The sequence below is a fragment of the Amblyomma maculatum genome, chromosome 1 (assembly GCF_055883805.1).
Source record: "Amblyomma maculatum isolate TAMU_Amacu chromosome 1, ASM5588380v1, whole genome shotgun sequence".
Lineage (NCBI taxonomy): Eukaryota > Metazoa > Arthropoda > Arachnida > Ixodida > Ixodidae > Amblyomma > Amblyomma maculatum.
In genome coordinates, this window is record NC_139344.1 from 136331988 (window position 1) to 136356695 (window position 24708).

The window sequence follows — 24708 nt, forward strand, 5'->3', positions numbered from 1 at the left end:
AAAGCGACCAGATAATTATTTTTTCAGTGTGATGCGGGCTTGCGAACGGCCGCGATAAATTGATGGAAAAGCTTTTCGGGTAATGAACGTTTCGCGGCACGTTTTTGCCTTTTCTTTGTAATCGACCGTCAAAGACACTCTTATGCAAGAACAGCAGGTTGTCGATGCACTGCGGATCTTTGGCTGTTTCTGTCGATTACAAGTTCGCTCACATACAAGTGAACTTGCTCTCGTTTGGATTTAACTGCTCTCAAGCCAAGCATTCTTCAACCACTGAAGGTCTGTAGGAGCGAAAGCATACAGTTGGAGACACGAGAAAAAGAAAGAGAATTATTTGGCCTTCACTAGCACAATCTCTTCGACCTTTGTTTTCCAGCATTTGATCTTTTCTTTCACCACGCAAATGAAATAGTGCATAAATAAAGCATTTATGTGTCTATTTCCAGTCATGGACAAAAGTTTTCAGGATGTAGATGTAAAACCTCATCGCAACGAATTAAGTCGGGCTGACAGCCTATAGTAGATATGGTTTTGAAGGCGCTACACTACTGGCCTACTGCAGGTTGCAGAATTGTATATGCTTATATACTGCTCCGTATTGTGTTTCAATACACAGGCAGCGACTGTTGTCAGCTTTAAAAAATTATGCGTCTGTTTTGTTGCGAATTTATCGAGGAGATCGACGAAGTATTCTTAAAATTTTGACGTATGATTGACCTCTCGCATCACGCTGAAGGCGTATAGAAGGAATGGTAGGGTCTGTAACTGCTGCGCGTTCCACCTCTGTACTAAACTTCATCACAGTTGAGAACAGCGCAACAGCCGGGCATTTCTAAGCGCTTTGTAGACGGCATAAGCCACGCGTCCGACTCGATGGCAACATTGCACGAAACATGCCCTGCTTGCATGCGTAGTGCCACCCAATCATTCATTTCGGGGCTTTCTAAATATTTTGGCTCAAGAATCTCTGCATTTATCTCATGGCAGGGGTTGGTCAAGAAAATGAAGCCTTACGCTGGCAGGGGTTAATCCACCGCAGCAATGGGGGAGGGCCCTATACCAACCGTGCCCTTACCAACTAAGCCATTTTTCTTGAATAAATGTTCTCTACTACTGTTGCTACACCGTTGACGCTGTATAAAACATAGTTGAAAGCCATCGCGAAGGACACGACAGTATTGTTCGGGACGCTAAAAATATATCAAGACGAGAATACATCGTTAATATCTGCAAGCCAATTCCGGCCAAGAAATAGCATAATATGTGTCATGACTTTCCAGCCATCAAAACTCAGTGGACAATATTGACCACTATAACCCAGTCACATTCATTGTTATAAAGTCCCCAAAACTGGCGGGGCCACATCGACCTCTGTATGCCAAAATGTATTCAATGTAGATAAGTCAGCTATGCTAACAGGATCATATCAATCAATGCATACAATGATGCGTGCAATTTTAGCAAGCCATCGCAGCTGCCCATAAAATCGACCATTATAACCCATGGTGGATGTAATATTGGGAAACCATCTCAACTAGTAGTAAAATATTGACCATCATATGGCAGTAAATATTTCGAGTTGACAGGCCATCAATGATGGCAAGAGAATATTGATTAATATATGTAAAGATGTATGATATTTTGGAAAGCCATTTCACTTCGTCAGGCAACACTGATCACTGTGATTGTAGATATACAATGTTGGGAAGCTATGACGACTGGCGGGAGGATATTGACCAATGTATGCCAAAATACATTCGATGCTGACAAGTAATCAATATTGGCATTGCAATATTTACCAATGTATGTCATGATAGGTGCAATGCTGGCCAGTCGCCACAGCTCATTGGGCAATATTGCCCACTGGAACCAACAAGTATACATTCTTCGGGAGCCATTAAGACAGGTAGGATAACATTAACCAATATATGCCAAGATATATTAAATGTCGACAAGCCAGCTATACTGGCAGGACAATATTTACCATTGTATGCCATTATCGACCATTTTATCTGCAGATATACACAATGTTGGGAAGCCGTCACGATTGGCAGGGGGATATTGACCAATGTATGCCAAGATATATTCGATGTTAACAAGCCATAAATACTGGCTGGACAATATTTATCAATGTATGTCATGATATGTCCAATTTAGGCCAGTAGCCACCACTCATTGGGCAATGTCGCCCACGGGAACTGAAGATGCATACAATGTTGGCAAGCCACTAAGACTGGCGGGATGATATTGACCAATGAATGCCAAGCTATATTCAATGTCGACATGCCATATATACTGGAAGGAAAATATTTACCAATGTGTGCCATGATTCAGGAATTATGGGCAAGACATTGCCGATAGCTGGGTAATATTGGCCATCATATATCATTGTGTGTACAACGTTGGCAAGCAATTCTATACGCAAGGTCATTATTGCCTGTTGATAGCCCATGAATATCAATCATGGGGGAAACATGTAAATCACTGGTCCAAGAGTGGTCAATGCTATCGCATGGCTGTACCATTATTGGTAGCGCATTGGCAACGCCGGGCCACTGGCGAGCCAGACGTCGCCAATCAATTTCCAATATCGGGCTGGTCGCATCCTGGGAAAGGAATTCTGTAGAATTTTTCTGTGGAGGAAATCAGAATAAGGTATACGCTAGATGTTGTCTTTATTGCACGCCTTACTTTATCTCTCTTTTTTTTTTGCATCCTTTATTGAAATTTGATATCGAAGGCGAGTAAATAGTGTAGCAAGCATTGCAAATGACGCTCCTCCATCGCCGGCGAGAAACTTCGTAGCAGTTCTGCATGACCAGTTATCGCAACTGTAACAGCCCTTATGTCGGGAAAGCGACGCACTTGGTGACATCGCTCAGATCCTTGGCGCATAAAAAAGACTCGGAGGGTAGGAGGCACGGGGCCAGCGAAGTGCAGTCGAAGCGAACGATTCCTAAATCGTGTCGTGCAAAGTCCGCATCGCCACAGCTTAGCGCGGCAGTGACGCGTTTCTCCGCGGTTTTATGGCCCACATAACTGACAACTCGAGTCGCCTTTGAGAGCGGATCTTTTGTCGAGCCCTCGCGCATCGCTCGCATCGGCACCGAGGGACGCTGCCACTTTATTACGGAACGCACGCTCCGCCCTTTCCGCCCCACCGTCCACCATTTTCCTTTTCGATACGGCGTATTACAGATGCAAGCTACGGGCTTCGTCGCTATCTTATACCATGTTCATTACTTATTTAGGCGCTGGCGCCGTGGAACTAGGAGCGCCTCTAATGCGTATTTATATCAGCCAGTCGTTCTCCGTCGGGACTACTAAAAAAGTTATGGTGCCGGGAGGGCGCGCGTGCCTTAAATTTGCACGGCATTCCCTCATACGTGCCCTCGCAGGGAGTGCATTAAAGAAAAATGGCGAAGGAGAGGGAAAAGGGAAACGGGATTTTTAAGTCACTCGCTGCGCTCATCTTTCCAGTTTCTGCGGAAGCACTCTAACTTGCGGCCCAGTCGTCGTCGTTGAAAAGGATTGAGGCTTGCACGGTGCACGCAGGGCGGCTGCTGGAGCCTAAAAGCCACCCAACCTTCTCCAGATTATTCGTGTCTGTTATTTCCTGTTTGCTTCCGTTCCAAGCGGCATGAAACAACCAACCACGCTGCTTTCTAACAGACGTTCACCATCGAACGCATTTTCTGAATGCTCGATAGCACGATTTTGTTTTTTGTTTGTTGCCATCTGCGTTTCGGCACAGAAAGTGTCGTCTGCGTCATGTATGTAGTACACTTCCGAGGGCCTTCCAATTCCCTCACCCCTCTGTCCGATCCGCTATGCACAGGACGGTCTGTACGTCTCCCCGCCGAATCGAACATATTGTGCTTTTTGTGCCCGCGCTGTGTCAATATCGGCCTGTGCTGAAAACTCACGTCGAAACGGGACCATCTTTGCATATATACTACCTATGCATATCTTCAAACCACGGTCAGTTGAACTGTTTTCCGTTTCCCCAGCAACTTCTTCCGTTGTTTTTTTTTTTATTTTTTGACCAGCAAACTGTATCTCAGTTGGATCCCCATAATTAAGCGACTTCTACCTAAGTTGGGTTGCACCTTATTAAAATATGCAGTTATTTACTGAATATATTTTTTTCTTCGCTTGTGATATTTCCACCTCCCGAAAGTGCAGAGTCGAGAGCTATCTATTAGTGGTCAGGCTGCGCGAAAGTTTTGTCTGTGGTAACGTCGGTTTCCTGAGTCCGCATAATTTTCCTGAATATTAGCGATTCTGAACGCTTTCAACTCGTGAGCGTTACGGCGAAGCGATGAAATTAATCCGTGACAATGTACTTCGCGAGCCGAGGGTCCATAAAATATTTCGCGGGTAAAGACAGGTACGGCGTATTAATGCGCTTCTTGTCAGAGCTGGAATTTTCTATGCAGTACGCCCTCTTGGAAACTGGACTGGACAATTTCAGTGAGCGTGTGAGTGTGTGAGTTCAAGATTCTATATTAATGAGACAGCGAAGGGGAGAAGCAATGTTGCAAGCTCTATCTAACCTCTGTTATTTATATGAGTTTAATATAAGTCGCAGAGGAAATATTGCACATGTCGAAAGACTCTCTATGGTCTGTTCCTTAATCCCGTGTCAAATAAGACGATTTTTTTCTTTCACTTTTTTGAACAGCACGAATGCTTTATCGTCAACTAGCTACGGCTTTGTATGCTATCAAGCAGGACAGCATGGAATAAAACATTTGGTTGAGAATGAGCAAAACGCATTGACCGCTATGCTCCATACACGGAATTAGATTCTGGAATTCGAGGTGTGAAACAGTCTCTTACTTTCAATACGAAGCGGTAGGTAGTCTTGTCATCAATACATAAGCTATAGCCGATGAACAGGGTGCTTTTCTTGCCAAGATTAAATAAAAAGACTAACGTACACTGACTCACTTGGCGAGAATTTGTACTCTGGGGAGCTGACTATAGTTTCGATTCACTACCTTTAGACCAAATGATATACGTGAAAAGTTTCCAAGTCCCTGGAAGCTTTCGAGCGTAGAAAGAAAAAAAAACATACCGCCGATTTGCATAGTTAATCAAATGCGAAGTAGGTGCGTAGCACTGCTTATGCGCAGAGGTAAGCACAAGCTGCTTCACGACGAGGCGAGCGGCTCGGAGTCAAGGTCCAGGGAGCACCGCGCGTGCACGTCTGCTGTCTGATGCAAGGAGAGAGATGCCGAAGTTGAGGGCGCGCGAGCGACACACGACTGCTCACTTCGGAGTAACAAACGCTTGTGTAACGCTGCCCAGTGACGGCCGCCATGTTCTCCACTTCAAATTCACGAAGAGAGGGAGAGTGAGCGGCTTCGAACAGACATCGGCGAAATAAGTGATTGCGGTCAGTAGTGCTACGCACTAAAAAAATATATTGCATAGCAAAGTCTGAAAATATGACGTGTCAAATAAGGATATCGCAGTGTCTATTCCTGCACGTTGCGCGATGTCAGTTTTATTGCAGATGAAAATGCCGTTAGAAACGTAGTCACGTGGGGATCATTCGCACAGAAACGTGGTAGCATGCACCACATTTGTTTTCATTACGTGAGTTAGAATTAATTGTGCGAGCCAGCTCCATGAAACTATGTGGTCAAACATGAGGAGTGCACTCAAAACATTATGGGGGATACTTGAGCCCCGCCTTTAAGCGGATGAGGCGATATCTTAGGCTGCCACACCACATATCAACCTCCCGCTTTACCGAGCCGTGCGAACGTGTCTGTGTGGCCTATAGGATAACGTGAATGCAATGGTCCTGGCAGGCTGATTGTGTTATCACTCTTCCATGTGAAAGGATAGAGACCCGAGTTGCAGCTCCTGGCAAACGTATACCATCAGGAAGCCCTGCGTCCAGTAAGTGCGCAGCCATATGTCAGCTGCCAGCTACCGCCTCTGCTAGAACCATGCCCGTGATTTTCACTTACCGCCAACATTTTATCGAGATTATTAAAGATTTCGCGGCGGTTAGTTCGTGCTAACAACTTTTTCGTAAATTGTATACCTTTGGCGGAAGGTAACGGAACTAAGGTCATTATGGTAATAGTCTTACCGATCAGTAAAACGATGCTGAAATGCCAGTACACGAAACGGTAAAGCGTAGTTCGAAACTGCAAACGATACAGCCCTGTAGGTCAAGCGCACCATCTAGCGGAAAATAGAATATTTTTGTAAACGGGTAAAGAACACGCGCTTGACTGCAGTTCGGATCGCACTGCTCTACGACAAGCCATCAGTCATTTATCCTTTCGGGTGTGTTTCTTTTTAGGTTGCATTATGATAAACTTTTAAGCGAAATTTCCTCTTTAAGCCGAACAAACAATTTTTTTCACACCTGTTTTATCGCATTAAAAAAATTGCTGCCTTGCAAATAATTAACATAATCGATCCCCCAAGGGTGTTTCTATTCTTACTTTTTAAGCCGCATTCTGAGGCGCCTTAGGGCCAAAGTCGCCATTTCAAACGCTTTAAAGTTTTACTGAAGGGTAACTAAAATAAAAGCATGGAGAATGGCACGCCGGCTCACGCCCTATACATTTGTCGGCGAGAGCTTGGCAGCTAAGTTTGTTCTTGAGATGACATCGAGCTTTACGTAACATCACATCACATTATTAACCCGCTGCTGTTAAGACGGCTGGGCTAGCGGGACAGTCAAGCTGCCAAAGGGCGGGTTTTTTCAGCAGCCCTTTCATGTTTTGTTACACATGCATGAAAATAAAGATTTTATTTGACATATCACAAAAAAAAAGGTCGCTCCTTTTTAGAAGCACACTCGTTGCGACTGACTGCATGTGGAAAACAAAGTCGAGGTCACGGAAGCTGGTGGGTACGTGCCATTTTTTAAGAGGCCAAGAAGAAGAATAAGAAGAAGAATAAGAAGAAGAAGGAAGTTCCTCACACGCGCCACGCACTTTCAAGCGCAAGCAACCCGACAAGGAGGTGTCGCCAACGACCGCCGTTAACTCGTACCTTGCCTCTTACCCACAAACAAGCATGAGTGACAGTTTCGCAGCCGAGCCCGGGTACCGGAGCCCTGTGAGCGACGAGGAATCCAGCAGCCCTGAAAAGACCGAGTCGGAGAGTGAGACCTCGTCGCAACTGTCCGAGGAAAGTGCAGCCACCGAGGCGGCCCCGAGCACCGCGCCCTCGTCCCCCGAAGACGTTTGCGTAAGGAAGCGGCATTTCAACTGGGTGGCTTTCTGCTGGGAGGCGGCCATCTTTCTGCTCGCTTTCTTGCTCGGCTCGGTGGTGATCACCACCTTTGTATGGGTGGCGGCGCCAGATGCGCCGTCCCTGCTCCTCGCCCTGTGGTCTCCGGTGCGGACGAGCAGGGCCAGCCAAGAGGCGACGACGACGTCTCGAGAGGACATCTCCGACGCCGTCGATGCCAACGTTCCCTGGGGCCCGTGCGTGGCGGCAACGTGCCTCGAACAGTCTCGAATGCTCCTGCGCCAGCTGAACGCCACGCTAGACCCTTGCGACGATTTCTACGAGCACGTGTGCCGCAACTGGGTCCGCGCGCATCCGCTGCAGCCCGGCCAGATGGGCGTCTCTGTCGACGACTTAATGCTGGAGGCGTACACCAACACTCTCGTCACGGCCATCCAGGACGATCGTGGGGGATTCGCCAACTTGCAGCGCTTCTTCAACGAGTGCCTGGTACCCGACGAGCGCCTCTACTACGAACTCATGAGCCTGTACCAGAAGTCCCTCGGTCTCAGTGGCTGGAACACCACAGCTAGCAGCAAGATGACGGCTGCACGGCTGTCTCAGTTGCTGGGCAACCTGCAGCGAGACTTGGCCATCGACGTCGTGTTCCGACTCATCAAGGTTGGTCGATTTCGCAGCGAGAAGAGGGATCAAAGGGGAATATCCGAAATTCCCATTCTTGGGATCTTCATATCCTAATTCCGAATATATTCGCAGACATTTTGCTGAGGGCAGAATTGCGCCGCTAGCCTACAAAATCCTGAAACAGTCTGGTGCGTGCTCTTCGCGCAGATGTGGGTACCAGGTCATCGGGGTGTAGAGGGAAATCAGGGCGCGCAATCCCGTCGCCCGAGCTTTTCTTCCCCGTGATTCCTCCTCCTCCCTCCCGGAAGTCTCGGACTCCCCACAGCCATTATTGACCTACGCAGTCGTATTACAGAGCTTGCGCTTATCAAGAAAAAAGTTCCCGGGCTCAGCCAAAGGATTAGATGAAGCAGCAAAGTGTAATTTACGCCAATTAAAAACCATGTCATTTCATAATTCAGTAAAGCTTCACGCTATCGACCTAGATAGAATTCGGCTACCTTCGTAGCCGAATGTAATTTTTTGGGCAGGAAGCAAATTTGTGCCATATGGTATGTGCCTACTAGGCTAATAATGCTTAAGACAATATACAACAACCGACGAAGGATTGGAGACAGGCAGCCCTGCCCAGCTGGAACCACGAGGACCAGCGAGCCCTCGTGAAAAGAGCGAAGGCGGCGGTCTTAGCCAACGGAATCCCGGAATGGATCTGACCAACTTTCTCATAATAACCCTCCCTTTTTCCATTATCATCATCATCATAGTCCGATTCTTGAGGGCCTCCGTCGAGAGCTTCAAAACGCTGGCGGTACAGACTTTTCCATGCAATAAGCGCTCGCTGGTCGTCGCTATCACTGCTACGTGCACAATTTTAGCGTTAGCGGATTCTACGCCGGCTCGCATCAGACCAAATAACAGGTGTTTTGACAGGTGCGCGTACCTAGATTTGGGTCGGTTTTATGACGTTCGTCGTCCGCATAGGTGCACAGACTCTGTGCTGCTGTGCAATAAGCGCCACATTGGCTTATCGCACAGTAACAACGCCCTGGGAAACCCGAGTGTCTGCATGCCCCAGGTTCAGTCGCAGAGTTGGATCGTTCTGCTGGGTTATTTCAATGTATAAACCGTTAGACACGAACAATACATCGATTGCGTAATAGGGCGCAAATGAATTCCTATAAGCTTCCAATCCCTCTATCCACATCATAACGTCAACTTACAGCTGAGTGAAATCCGCAACATTTTCGTAGCCTCATGCTTAGTCGTAATGGTTCGGTAGCTTCGGCATTCGGCCGCCGCTGAGCCGTAGGTCGTGGGGTCGAATGCCGGCCCTGGCGGCCGTATTTCGATGGAGGTGAAATTCATAACGCTCATGTGCTGTGCAACGTCAGTGCAAGAACACCAGGGGCTTTAAATAAATCGAGAGCCTTCCACTTCGTAATTTTTTACAGCCCATGAGCAACTTCAGGGCGTTAAACCCTAGACACACGTTCCACCTTAGAAATAAATGACGTATACAAAGCTTATTACGCAATCGCCTTCGAGCGGAATAAATATGCCTCAGAAATTTTAGCCAGCGAATACCTTCAAGTCCTTAAGCGAGGTTGTCGGACCTTGAACTTTCACTAAACATGCGTCTTAGTGATCGCGTCCTCGTGAAACCTGAACGAACTATGCGACGTCGTCTTTTGCACTTATGTATAACACCAGACTGGGTGAATGTTTTCATTTTGAACAGTCATTTTTCAACAAGAAACCGTTCAGCGCCCCAAGTTGTGCTGCTTTAGCGTTCGTTTGTGTGTCTGCTAATCTGCTCCACTCCTCACAATTTAATGTAGCACGGCTTTGCTGTGAACGCTGCATTTAACTTATTTCCTGCCTCTGTTAGTACATCATGTATTTGTGTTTTCCAAGTGCGCATTTTAAGCCCCGCGTTCTTGCCAAAGCAGCTATGAATTGTTTCTTATTGACGTAATAATGAGGAGTATAGGTAATAATTTAGAGGGCATCCAGCGGCTTTTGGGGCTGTTTTTGGATAACTGAGGTAGGGCGGATACGAGGGTGGGGGAGGGGGCTTATTGAATCAAGTGACGAGGTATTTAATAGAGGTGTCTGGTACCTGCCATAGAGCTCAGGCGCTTGTTGAGAGGAAAATATATTGCTCATTTATGCACCGAGCACAAAGATGGAATATTTTTACCCGTTGGCTGTGAGTACACACAGAATGTCAGTCCATGAGCCTCTTTCTCATATAAGAGGAACGGTGCGGCATTACAAAATCAATGAAAATATTCTTTCTTCGAAGTACAGCAACTGGAGTGGAAGAGGATTGAATAACGAATGCAAAGTTGCCCGTTTGTTCTCGCCACAGAAAAAAACTCTGAACTATCAGTTTTCTGTAAACCAAATAATCAGCACAGTAACAAAACTAGACCTCTAACTCATCCATTTTAATATCAATATAAATAAGTTACCATGGATACAGGGAGTGCATTAACGTGCCACACTGTTCTTTATTTCAGGTGGAGTCTGCTTCTGAGAATAGTACTCTGCTTGTTATTCAGCAGCCCAATACTGTCCTTGTTCGTTCCAAGCAAAGCGCGCAGGGAGAGCAGTTCTTAAGAGAATACTTCGAGCCGTTATTGGCGTACTTCAGAAGAAGCTTTAAGACTGATGTATTTGTTCTGGAGAAGCGGTTGGCCAGCTTTTTCCGGCGCCGCGATGATGACAATATCGACAGATGTCCGACCTTACAGGTCTCCCAATTACCAGTGATGCAAAGGATTGAATGGTTGCCCCTATTGCGCTCGGCATTTGGAGATGAGACTATCACCACTTCGACCTCGGTGATTCTTGGCGCTCCCGAATATGTGTTCGGACTGGCCGTTGAAGACGCTGTGCCATCATCCAGGGAACTGATCCACTACATGCTGTTTCGCCTTTCAGTTCTTCTGCTGCCACTTAGTTCTAACAGCCGTGTTAGAGATAGCTTTGGTTCCGTCGGTTACGCTAGCTTTCCAGAAGTTTTCCGCCCTCTTCGCCAGTCTAAAGCCTGCCTTAGAATTTTAAACCGCTTCGAGCCCAATATACCTCTCTACTTGTCCAGGGGTTTCTCTGAAAGCGTCTTAGGTGGTCAGCAGTTCATTCACTGGCTCCTGTCCGGACTTCGCGACGTATTCCGTGATCATGTGCTCAAGGTTCAAGTCTTCAGCAACGCCCTCCGAGGCCACCTTGTCACTCGACTGGATGAAATCGTCTGGGAGCCTTTGTTCCCCGCCATGCTCTTAAATGCTTCGGTACGACTCCAATATACACAAGAGGCCTACCAGAATGCTAGCCCATCCATATCCGCCACCTTTCACCGGTGGCTGACAAACTCATCGCGTCGTAGGCTATCCTGGATGTGGCGGGGTGGTTTCCTGAGCAGCGAGCCAAGGCTGTCTTACCCATTCCACACGCTCGAAATTCCACCAGCCACGTTCAACCTGAACGTCTACAACGACTCTGCGACAGGCGCTCAGCAAATCGCTAGAATCGCCCCTCGGATCTATGGGCGCCTTTTCGATGCGCTGCACTCGTGGACGCTCGCGTACGACCAGGGACACCGGAACCAGCGCAAGTTCGTGAGGAGCTTCGACACCGCACGCAGCTGCCTCGCGCAGGACTACGACCACATGGCGCGGCAAAGCAAGATGCCGCGTCCTGGCAACGCTAGCTGGCCACTGCAGGACCTGTGGGACGGACTAGCCCTGCCACTGGCGTACGAGGCGTTTCAGTTTTACCTACGCAAGACTGGCACATCCTTACGGATAAGCACTAGCAAGGGGGACTTGTTGGACGCGCCGCGGCTCTTCTTCGTCTACTACGCAGCCAGCCTCTGCGAGAACATCACGTCCAGGCTGATGCGTTGGAACGCAGTAAACGAAATCAAGAGCCCGGCCTGGTTCCGCGTCAACGGGCCGCTGCGCAATACGCCGCAGTTTGCCGAGGCCTTTCGCTGCAGGTCAAAGACTTTCATGAACCCCCCGCGAAAATGCCTCATGTCAAGCCTGGGTTAGTTGGTGAGCGTCCGAACATTGCCGGTACTCTGCCGCGCCCTCCTCGAGCCAGCCAGAGCACCGATTGTCACTCATAAAGGTTTCCGGGCGGCTGTATCTGTCTGCGTGATAAAAGTACCATGTACCGGTGAGGACAAAAGTAAACGGAGCACGCTATTTCCTTCTAAAAATTTTAACGTATATCGTAATTGAAACTGGCCGTCGTGGTACATGGAAACCGATAGTAGTCACCAGTTGACATGGACAAATATTGTTTTCTTATCTCCAGTGTAGGAAGGCGCGATTTTAATTTGAATGGGAAAGCCTGTGCCGTTTACTTATGTCCGTACCTGTACATCGTGTACGCGCTTTCACTACTTCTTTAAGTACTGCCGATAATGCACTTATCGGCACTGTAAGTGCACGTGCGTTATTGGAGCCGTTAAGAATACACGGCTGAATAATTCGAGCTCGATTTTTGCAAAGATAGTGCTGACGAATGATTCCATTTTATTTTTGGCCGCGTACAAATGCAAATTGCATCCACGCTGCTGTGTGTAAAGTAGATTTTTCGTAACTTCTCGTGCCATTTCGCGTATGGCGGGAACAGTTGCCAAGCCAAGCCCTATAGCTCGGACGAGAGACCGCATAGCTCGGTTGCTATTCCAGTCAGCGGTTTGAGACGGCGGGAATTTTACTGAAGTGCACATCAAGGAAGGGCGAGCACACAATTGCCCTCTCCCATTCACGCAGCATAATATGGACATCTGGACACGAAGGCCTTGAGGGAAACGAGGTAGCAAACTACCTACCCGACCTCTCACAAACCGGGCGCATCCCCACATTGGGCTGTACGGTGACAGGCTGAAACAAGGCTGGAAAAAGGCCTTTCACCGCCCAAGTTACTGTTCTTTGTGTGGAGCGAGTCCTTGACCCTGATATACCTCTTGAGAATGTTACGACAAAGCTGACAAAAAGTTAATAGTGCCACACCCGACACACGAGCAGTGGGAGGCGGCCCTAACCAGCGACAACCTGCACCAGCAAGCCTGGATCATCCAGCTAGTCTGCAAGTCAGCTGCCGCGAGCGGAGCCCTAGGCTAGGGGCACCGTACTGCTAATTATTATAACTGTTTATTTCTCTCTCTCTCTCTCGTAAAGTGTAGACCCTTTTAAAAACGCGGTAAACATTTCAGAATGTAAACTGTAGGGTCCTAAGCGACACATGGTGGCTATGAGGGAAGTCGGCTGCGGCCGCCGCGGCTCGGCAGCTGCCCGCCGTAACCACTGATCCACCGCTGCGAGCCTAGTGTTTACATTACTATTGCAATAACATACAGCGTGCCCGACGATATATGGGACATCCATCACTAACTTCGTCGTTGCACATGATGAGGAGGCCCAAGCAGTACCCTGCCCTTACAAGAATTGCCGTAACTACGAAATTTTTGCAAACCATGTCTCTTACAATACTCGGGAGCATGCGATTTCTATTATTCGCATCATTTGAGAAGTACTTACTTCTTCTATTTCACGAGCCTCAATGAAATCGTTTATAGACTTATGTGGGGAAAGTAGGTCGAAGAAGCAGTTCCATGGTAAAACCAGTAGAACCCCTAGCAGTCCTCAGATCTGCTATAGCCAGCCCACGTCTGTGCCTTAGTCCCTGAGGCGGAGTACATGGGTTTGAAGCTTTCTACGGGGACAAAGTTGTGCTGTTCCATGTCAGAGCACGTTAAAGATTCGAAAGTGATTGGAGCTATTCCGGAGCCCTTCGCTATGACCCCTCTTTGTCTCCTCTTTCGCTCTCATATTTGCCCCCATCTCTCACGGCGCGGTTGACGTGCATATTCTCGAAGTCAATTTTCCGCGGTCTTCGATATGACAGCGCTGAGAAATAGGGTTGTGCGAATGTTCACATTTTTGAACTTCTAATGAATAATTATCCTATTCGGAGAATTTGTACGAATCAATGACTGCCTATGCAAAATTATTTGAAACGAAGGGGTGATGGTCCCACGTTTTTAAAGCACTTGTCGAATAATCGATACCAAGCGCGAATGTCGATGAAATGTGGTTTTCTTCAAAGACTGTTCCGTAAAACGGGCTCACTATGCGTGATTGATAGCCGCGAAGCGGTGCTCTCCAGTAGCGGCGTTCTTGCAACCTGGCCTTCGAGATTGCAAGATGCAGCACTGCACACACTCAGCCTCTGTAAGCCCTATTTTTGTGCATTGACTCGGAGGCCATGGCTCACACGCATTTTCCCCACCTCACATCTAATGACGTGCTTTTTATAACCTTTTGTCATAAATAACGAAAGTTAATTACCGAATTGGGGCTCTTGCTATCGTGGTGAGATCAGTATTACGTCTTTAGGAAGCAACAGTTATCTATTAGGCAGAAAAGCAGCAGCGCATCTAACACTTCGTTCTTTTTTCACACGGTTATGGTAGTAATATACTTTATTAGGGCACAGTTTGGCGCCTTATTCATCGATCTTCTTCTGGACAAGCAGATTATGCATTGTGACGTCTAGAATGAACTTTTCCCAACCAGATGACCCATCTTTTATTCTTGACTCTCGTACTCTGCATAGGATCGACACTGGTGCTTGAAATCCGATTCAACAAAATCCCTACCAAGTGTCCCTAGCCGAACGAAAAGTAATAAATGAACAAGTGAAGAAGATATTAGCGAATAGCTTTATTCAAGGATCATCGAGTCTTTTGGCTGCCCCAGTGATTCTTGTCCGGAAGAACGACGGCACATGGCGTTTTGTAGCGATAACTACGCTAGGCTAGTCAGCGGCGAATTTCGGGTAAGCCTCGCTATAGTTGCAACTACTACGCGTGCGCCGTAACCATGGTAACCAGTTGCTCCAAGCCAAAGAAGGAGGGAAGGAGTAGGGAAGAGAGAGTGGAGGAAGAAGATTCGTAAAACGCCAATAAGAAGAAGCCGGAAAGAAACAGAAGACGGAGGATACGGCAGCCATCTTTCTCACTTCTCTGCCTGCCCACACGCCGATCGGCTAAGAATTGGGTTGCCCCGCCGGGGTGGTGCAGTGGTAAGACGCCCGACTACTGTGCCGGAGTACCCGGGTTCGAACCCGACCTCGGCGGCTGCGTTTCGATGGAGGCGAAACGGAGTGGCGTCCGTGTGCTGTGCGATGTCAGTGCACGTTAAAGAATCCCAGGTGGTCGAAATTTCCGGAGTCCTCCACTACGGCGTCTCTCATAGCCTTAGTCGCTTTGGGACGTTAAACCCCACAAACCAAACCTAAGAATTGGGTTGCTGGTCCTGGTTTTGTTTTTTCCTATTATGCTTTTCCATCTTTTGTTTTCTGTTGGCCAACGCAGGCGGTGAGATTGGTAATTTAAGGTAATGTCGACGCAGTCCCCCGGCCTAGGGCGCTCTCCTCGGTCAGCTTGCCTTCTGCCTAATGATCTGCCCTTGGAAATCTTCATATAACTCCGGCGTCCGCAGCATCCCCGTGGCGCTCGTTCCCAAGGATGGCGGCACTATTAAAATGAACAACCCAGGGGCTGTTCGAGCTGCTCTTCAGGAAGCCACTTCCTTCTACGAAGTAATAGCTGAGGTACGCCAGTCTGGTGGCGGCGGGATTCTGTGCCGTTCACCAGATCTGGCATGTGTAAAGGGTCTGCTAAACTGCTCTTCATTTGCATCTCATCCGGTAAGCAGTTTCATTCCTTCACACCTGGCCTGCACATAAGGTATGGTCCGAGGTGTAGATTCCTTCCTAAATCCAGAAGAAACCCTTGACCGTCCCTACTCGGCAAGGGTTGTTGCTGTCTATCGCTGCAGCCGGGAGGGAAAATAATGTTCGCGTGCCGACAGAATCGGTAATTACTACTTTTGCGGGTACTGACTGTTCATCAGAGATTAAAGCGTGGCCTTTGATATTCCGTGTAGATCCCCTTTCATCAAAGCCTCTGCAGTGCAACAATCGCTGGCGTTATGGCCATACTGCTGGTGGCTGCAAGTCCTCTTTGCGATGTTGCAAATGCGACGATGGCCATAAATTCAATTTATGCTCAGATCAAAACGTCAAATGCTGTCTTTGCGGTGGAATTCACTCTGCAAATTTTTTGGAAAAGACTGGTGGAAAACAGGGAAAGCGCCTAGTACGGGAAGGCATAAAGGCTGAGTACACCCCCCGAAACGAAGTAGGGAGTAGGGGCACTGGAACGGCGGAAATAATAATAATAATAATAATAATAATAATAATAATAATAATAATAATAATAATAATAATAATAATAATAATAATAATAATAATAATAATAATAATAATAATAATAATAATAATAATAATTGGTTGACAGGAAGGAAAAGGTGCAGTATCTGTCACACTTGATCTGTGGACACCTGAACCGCGCCGTAAGGGAAGGGATGAAGGTGGGAGTTAAAGTAGAAAGAGAGAAAGGGGAGCCGTAGTGGAGGGCTACGGAGTAATTTCGACCACCTGGGGATCCTTAACGTGCGCTGACATCACACAGCACACGGACGCCACTTCGTTTCGCCTCCATCGAAACGCAGCCGCCGTGGCCGGGTTCGAACCCGGGAACTCCGGCACAGTAGTCCGTCTTACCACTGCACCACCCCGGCGGGGCCGCGGGCAACCGACCTCGAAAACGGATAGTAGCCGGCGAACAATTCGAAAAATTCTCACGCGGGAAGCATCCTCTGTAGGATGCAAGGCTCTACAGCACGAGGCGGACATAAGCATGATGCTTATACTTATGGATGGGAGTAAGGCGCACTGAACGCTGATCAACATACCTTCCAACATGCACATGCAAAACCGTGGAAGAGTATCCATCAGTGTGCGCCAGATTAAAGTCTGGTCACTTACCGAGTACCTTGAAGTAAGGATGAACGCAACCGAAATCTACCTCTCTAGTACCTCAAGTAGGGTCGGGCTAGGGGAACAGGGCTTGAGGGCGGGTAACCTCAAAAGCGGCTTCATGTAGAGAACCTATTCTCAGACGTTGGAAGCCCGGCAAACGCCTTATGGTGGTGGTATGATCTTAGGGCTGAGGGCCGCACATTCGGCTAAGAGCGATTGCTCGCCCTCTACGGAGGCCCGAAAGGGAGCTCGACTCGAATTGTCTGTCAAAATCCTACGCTGCCCACACTCCCCTCCAACTTCCCATAACCCTATCCTCATTCCTTCTTCCCCTTCCCCTACAACCTATCCCTTCTGCTACTTCCCAGGGTAGATACGTGGGGCCTCCCCTTGGCCTGCTTCCTTGGCTATGGGTCGCTTTAGTAGCATTTCCTCTTTTATTTAATAATTTCCAATCAAAATGTTTTTGTCCGGATGTACCTGTTCATTTATATCTCCAATTCAGGAACTTTCTCTACCCGCGATACATTAGTGGTGCGGGAGGAGTCTGTCTTTGGACGCAATATTACCAAATGTCCTTCTAGGGCTCATGAAATGCAAATTTGACATAATTCACCGAAAACGCTGCTCGCGGCATGAGGCAATTTAAGAAATTAAAGAGAGAGCTCACGGTTATGCAGGTGTGTCAGCCCGTTCTGGAGCCGCATTAGATTTATCGCTATCTAAAGCCATAGTAACTGCTGTGGAAGCGACCATGACCAAAATGGTTGATAGGATTGTAATAACTGTCACATAGTGCATATCCAGCGTTCTGTCAGCTCAGATTACTCAGGCTGTGCAAACTGCTACGGTCCATCCCACGACACCTGTGCCTTATTTAACAGCGCAGCATCCCTTAGCTACAATTTATTGCCCGCAAGATGAATCTCCTTCCGCATCTCCTATGCAAAACTCTGACAAGTTAGACGATGCTCATGATGCATATGGTGGAGACAGATACGCGAATCCTAAAACTCAGTGGATCCGCGATGTCTAACCCGTCATCACCTCATTCTCAGTCAAAATCAAAAAAGCAACAGCTCGGTTCTAAAGCAAAGGATACAATTTTGGGGCAGGCTATTGCTGCTGTCCGGATTACACAACCATATGAACGTTAAGAGTTTTTCAGTGGAACTGTAGATCTCTTCTTTCAGCTGTACTACAGATTTAGTTTATCTTTCTTTAAAACAAAATCCAGTCATAATTAGTTTGCAAGAAACTTGGCTTACAACTGAAAAAACATTTTCATTTGCAAAATTATCGATCATTCCGACAAGCTCGGCAGTCAGGAGGTGGTGGGTTACTAATTCTAGTTTCTACAAAATTTTGTCATAGGCCTAAGATTTGTTTTTAATGTTCTACTTTAGATTCTGAATTATTGGCTTTACATTTTGAAATTCCAGGGTTCAGTCCGCTCACATTAGCGAATGTTTATTTTCCACATGGTGTTCAGGACACCAGATCGCTAGACCACTTACTAATTAATTGTCAAAATTCGGTTATTGGCTGGATACTTTAATTCTCCCCATGTTTCGTGGGGTTACAGGACAGATCCCTGCGGTAAGCGCCTGTGGGATTGGCTTTCAGATAATAACCTTTATTGCATGAATTCTGGTTTACCTGCTTTCATACGTGCCCACTGTCAATCTGTGATAGATTTAACTTTTTCCAGTCCTAGTGTTTCTATACTCAATTCGACGACAGTTGATGGTGGCACCTCTAGCGACCATATGTCTATTGTCTTGATGTTAACTGCCGCTTAACTGCGCTGACCTCTTAGTTGAGGTCATATGTTAATTATAACCAGTTTCAGTCATCTTTAAGTTCTTCTCTTGTGTCAGTGGTCAATGCTACGGAATAGCTAAAATCACAACGATTATGCCAGGCCATTGCATCGTGTGGTAAGAAGTGTAAATTATTGGTGCGTGCATCAAAAGGCAATACATCTACAAGATGGTGGAGTGCAGATTGTTTGCGTGATTATAGTAGAAGAAAGGCTGCATGGAAGGCTGCACAAACAGTGCCCCCAAAATTGGCATGATTTTAAATTTTTGTGCCACTACATTTAAACGCACGGTCACACAAGCGAAAGATTTACTATGCTACTGAGCATTTCAATTACCTTTCACCGACGTGCACTTTTCGGGTTTTTAAAATCGCGAAAGAAAATTCTTGCCTCAGAAAATTTACCCTCATGTGTTTCGACTTCTAAAGAAGTTCTCAAAACAGTAGAAACAATAGCTAAAGGTTTGAAAAAGCGTTTTTTTTTTCGACACTTCCTTTATCCCCTATGTTTGTAGGCCCAGTAGATACGGTTAAGTATGTCTCCAAAATTACAATTTCTAAGCTTTCTCCGATAGTGATGACATTGCCAGCGGCTGCTCCTGTTCCTGATGGAGTAACGTCAAAAATGTTAAAGATCCTTTTTGAGGTATCTCCAGATTACTTGTTAGAGCTGGTAAATTACTCAATTAATCATTCTTGGATACCTGGTGATTGGACACTAGCTAAAGTGGTTCCTTCACTGAAACATAAAGGTGATGGCTATACTTTGGACAATATCAGACCAATATCATTAACATCAAACTTGGTAAAATTAACTGAAAGGGTCGTACTCCAACGTGTTACAGAGTTTGTGGAACAAGAATATATTAACAGTCCCTGTCAAATAAGTTTTCGCTCAAAATGTTCAATATGGAATGCGCACCTTGACAGTCGAAATCTCCTTGCGCGGCGCCAGAAAATGCATGCTGCATTGGTGACACTGAATATAGCGAAGCCTTATGATAGTGTAGAGCCCAGAATGTTATTGCAAAGATTGCAGACTGTCCGGTTTCCGCAATATTTACCTGCGTGGGTATCAGCATTCCTACAAAACAGGCAATTTTATTGTGCATTAAATGGTGTGCGTTCTGGCAGATATCAACAAACCAGAGGTGTTCCTCAAGGGGAAGTTCTCTCGCCCGTGCTCTTTAACATTTAATTGAACTCTATTCCCACACATCAAGAAGTTCGCACGTAGGTCTATGCGGATGACATCGCGTTCTTTACGCTGCACCTGACGCTCAAACCCTCAATAGACGACTGCAATCGTACCTGAGCTCCCTTAAGAATTGGTTATGTGACTTAAGATTTACATCAAACGTAAAAAAAGTGCGCTGTCCTTGTTTTCCAAATTAAGGATCCAGTAAATCTTTCTCTAACATTTCAGCAAAAAACGATTCCCCAAGTTAAGTCTTTGAAGTATCTGGGTGTCATTTACGATGATAATCGGGCATGGAGAGATCACACTAAACATGTTGCAGCGAAAGGGGCTCGTGCTGTGGGTATGTTGCGCAGGTTAAGCAATCCCAGGTCTGGAATGCGGCGAGATGCTCATTAATGATTTATGTTATGTATGCCCGGCCAATTATAGAATTTCGATCTGTGTTGTTTTCTGGTTCTCCTGCTAACAAAATTCGTCCGCTTGTTCTTTTTGAGCGGGAAGCGCTTATATATGTATTGGGCTCCCCAAATTTGTGGCTAACAATGTACTATACCTGGAAGCCCAAATACCACCGTTGTTAGCTAGATTACAATTCTTGACTGTCCAGACGTATCTAAAAATATATGAATCTCATTTCCATCGCTCCTTGTCAATTTTTTTGTTGTGGGCCGGCCTCCTGTTTTGGAGTCAACTGGCCTCGGTTTCATACCCCGCAGGTAATACTAGTGCAAACTTTGTTATAACCTTTAAACGTAGTCCTTTCTAACATCCTTCCAACAAAAGTTAGTGGATCTTCGGTTCAAATTGTCTATGATGACATATTTCCCAATAACGCAAAACACTTAGCACTTCGCATTTGAAATGGATTATTAGATAATCATTTACAAAATCTTCCCATTAGCATAATGATAGCAACCGATGCCTCTCATTGTCATGAAAAGGCAGGCGTTGGAATATACTGTCCGCTTCTAGACTGGGCTTTTTCTGTTGTCTTCCGATTTCACCCCAATTTTCGTGGCGGAGTTCCTGGCGGTGGTGCTTGCTCGGCGCAAACTAGACCCACCGTTCTCAGCAGTGGCTGTAATTACAGACTCTTATTCCTTGTGCTCGTCGCTTTCTTCGAATATGGATTCGCCAATATTAAACATGCCCCGCCGGGGTGGTGCAGTGGTAAGACGCCCGACTACTGTGCCGGAGTTCCCGGGTTCGAACCCGACCGCGGCGGCTGCGTTTCGATGGAGGCGAAACGAAGAGGCGTCGTGTGCTGTGCGATGTCAGCGCACGTTAAAGATCCCCAGGTGGTCGAAATTACTCCGTAGCCCTCCACTACGGCTCCTCTTTCTCTGTTTCCACTTTCATTCCCACCTTCCTCCCTTCCCTTAAGGCGCGGTTCGGGTGTCCACAGAGCAAGTGTGACAGTTACTGCGCCTTTCCCTTCCTGTGAACCAATTTATATATTTATATTATTTATATTAAACACCTTTCTTTCATTACTCCCTTCACATTTGAGCCTCATACATACAGTGTGGGTAGCAGGTCACAGTAATGTGATAGTCAATGAGGTTGCTGATAGACTAGCTAAAGAGTCTCTCAATGGCCCTGTGTTACCTATCCTACCGGCTACAGAGTACACATAACAGCAGCGCGATTTCGTAGGCGCTCCTTATCGACAAGATGCTGGCCGACGACATCATTGAGCCTTCCAACAGTCCCTGGGCGTCACCGGTTGTGCTAGTCCAGAAAAAAGATGGGAGCTGGAGATTCTGCGTCGACTATCGCCACCTCAACAAGTTGACCAGAAAAGACGTCTAACCTCTTCCGAGCATCGACGATGCACTTGATTGCTTACATAGAGCCAGCTACATTTCCTCCATCGACCTTCGCTCTCGCTACTGGCAAATCTCCGTCGATGAACGAGACCGCGAAGAAACGGCATTTATCACTCCTGACGGCCTTTAAAGTCATGCCTTTTGGCCTATGTAACGCCCCTGCAACTTTCGAACGGATGATGGACTCGTTGCTGCACGGCTTCAAGTGGACGACTTGTCTTTGTTACTTACACGACGTCATTGTTTTCTCTTCCACTTTTGGCAGCCACCTCTCTCGCCTTTCTACCATTCTCGAGCTATTCCGCCGCGCCGGCCTTCAACTCAACTTCAAGAAATGCAGCTTCGACCATCAGGAAATCAAAGTTCTTGGCCATTTAGTGAATGCTGCCGGTGTTCAGCCCGACCCCGATAAGATTCGCGCCGTTCGTACTTTTTCCACACCACGTTCATCTAGTGATGTTCCAAGTTTTCTTGGCTTGTGTTGGTATTTTCGTCGTTTCGCTCAGAACTTCGCAGCCCTTGCTCGCCCTCTCGCCGCTGAAAAAACATGCACTTTTCTCTTGGGGCCCTAACCAAGTTGCAGCTTTCTCCGAACTTATCGCTGCTCTCACCAATCCACAAGTCTTGGCCCATTTCAACCCTTCGGCCCCGCACTGACGCCAGTGGTCACGACATTGGGGCTATCCTCGCTCAGCGACACCACGACCGCGCCAGAGTGATTGCGTATGCCAGCCGCCTACTATCTAGGGCAGAAAAAAATTACTCTATCACAGTGCCTAGCTCTTGTTTGGGCTATTGCAAAATTCCGCCCTTATTTGTTCGGACGGCCCTTTACTGTTATCACGGACCACCATGCCTTGTGCTGGCTATCTATACACTCAAAGACCCTACTGGACGTTTGGGACGCTAGGCGTTAAGGTTGCAAGAATACACCTTTTCCGTGGTTTATAAGTCTGGTCGGCTTCGCCAAGATGCAGACTGCTTGTCCTTGTCGATCCTCCCAGCTCTACGACCTGTGACATTGACGCATGTGTCCTGTTTTTATCGGCCTTTCCTCACATAGACAACGAACAGCGCTTGGACTCCGCACTCCAGTCCATCATCGACCGTCTGACTACCGACCAGTCTCATCCCGCCCTCGCCATGTTCGCATTCCAAGGGGACGCACTATACCGCCGCAATATGCGGCCAGCTGATGGCGCTGAGCTCTTGCTCGTCGTTCCGAAACATCTGCGCTGCACCATCTTGGAACAATTTCATCATGCTCCCACCACTGGACATCTTGGCGTATGACAGCGTGCGCCGACGATTTTACTCGCCGGGTCTCTATCGCTCAGTTCAGCACTATGTGGCCGCATGTGAGCTGTGCCAGGAAAAAACCCATCCGTACTGCAATCAGGACACCTGCAGCCATCCCGACTGACCCATTTTTCCGTGTTGGTGTTGATTTGCTTAGACCCTTCCCGTCTCTGCATCGGGCAACAAATGGATCGCCGTAGCGACCGACTACGCTACGCGTTACGCTATATTACCCGCGCGATCCTGACTAGCTGCGCTACAGACGTCGCTGATTTCCTCCTCCACTACGAGATACTACAACACGGTGTCCCTCGTGAACTACTTACAGATCGTGGTCGCTGCTTCCTCTCCAGAGTGCTTGACGAGCTACTTCGTGTGTGCACCGTCCGCCACAAATTTACCACCGCCTATCATCCTCAAACCAACGGCCTCACAGAACGTCTCAACCGTACACTCACAGATATGTTATCAATGTATGTCTCCGGCGGCCATCGGGATTGGGACAATAATCTAGGTACCCTTTGTAACATTTGCCTATAACTCTTCTCGTCATGATAACGCTGGCTACTCTCCCTTTTACTTGCTCCTTGGCCGATACCCATTACTCCCCTTTGATACATCGCTACCCACTACTGACGCCGCCACTAGTACTTACGCTCGTGATGCCATATCCCGCGCTAATGATGCTCGCCACATTGCACGCAACAGGCTCTTTGCCTCCCAAGGCTCCCAGCAATCCCGTTATAACAGTCGCCATCGCGATGTGCACTACGCCCCAGGCTCTCTCGTTCTGCTCTGGCTCCCATCACGCCGGGTGGGCTTGTGCGAAAAACTTCTGCCACGCTACACAGGCCCCTACTGTATCTTGCGCTGTCACCGACGTCACATACGAAATCGAACCTTTGAACCCGAAGTCTTCTGCACCACGAGCTTCCGACATAGTGCACGTGACACCGACTCAAGCCGTATTATTCACGCCCTGCTTCGTTTACCTAGAACGCACCAGGACTGTGCTTTTGCGGCGGGTACCACGCTGGCACTCAGTAAGTGAAGAAGGAACGCTCAGTGTTGAGTTGTGCGGCTAAGCGGTGCCCATCGATTTCAGAGTGGTGTTGCCCATCGGTGCGTGAATTCCACTCGTAACAATATAAAATGTTTTAAATCTTTCTAAAAACGTTTCAGCAAAAACATCTTAAAATTATAACACAAATTTGTTTTGAGGTGAAATTTTTTTCCTCACAGTACTACCTGAAACAGGCTGATTTCATCCTTCGATTCGAAATAAATTTTACTCAGCAAGAAAAAATTGCAGGCACTATTTGTTTGCATAGGTAAAGTTTGATAACAGTAATTTAGACCATTTTCCGTTTCAACTAAGATCGCTTTTGAGAACAACAGAAAAAATACAGAAACCAAAAGTACAGCTATCCTAACATTTGCGACGAACTCTTGATATGAAAATTAGTAAGAAACGCTATGAAACAAAATAAAATATGTCATTTTCGTTTACCAAAAGCCTATTCACAAAGAATTCAATGGCTGTACTGCAGAAGCACGTCGCAGGTGGGCGCACGTGCTTCGACAATGCACAGGCACGAAAGCGAACCTGCTCCTGTGGGTTTGCTGAACTCTAGGAGGATATATATATATATATATATCTTGTGGATGCATTTTGTGGACGCTTCACCGCACAGTGCCCACAATCCATGAGGTGAAACCTTCTCAAACAAAGGCAGGGCAAATATTGTCCGAAAAATCAAGCAATCAGTCATTCGGAGACCCTGTCTCATTCAGTGT

At 47.2% G+C, this 24708-nt stretch overlaps 1 protein-coding gene across 1 annotated transcript; it reads left to right on the forward strand.

The window, feature by feature from the left end:
- Positions 1-10376: 10376 nt before the first annotated feature.
- LOC146204007 (neprilysin-like) lies at positions 10377-11909 on the forward strand. The gene has a single exon (XM_084603933.1). It carries the CDS (start codon positions 10626-10628, stop codon positions 11907-11909), a length of 1284 nt encoding a protein of 427 aa, XP_084460059.1. The 5' UTR covers positions 10377-10625.
- Positions 11910-24708: the final 12799 nt, after the last annotated feature.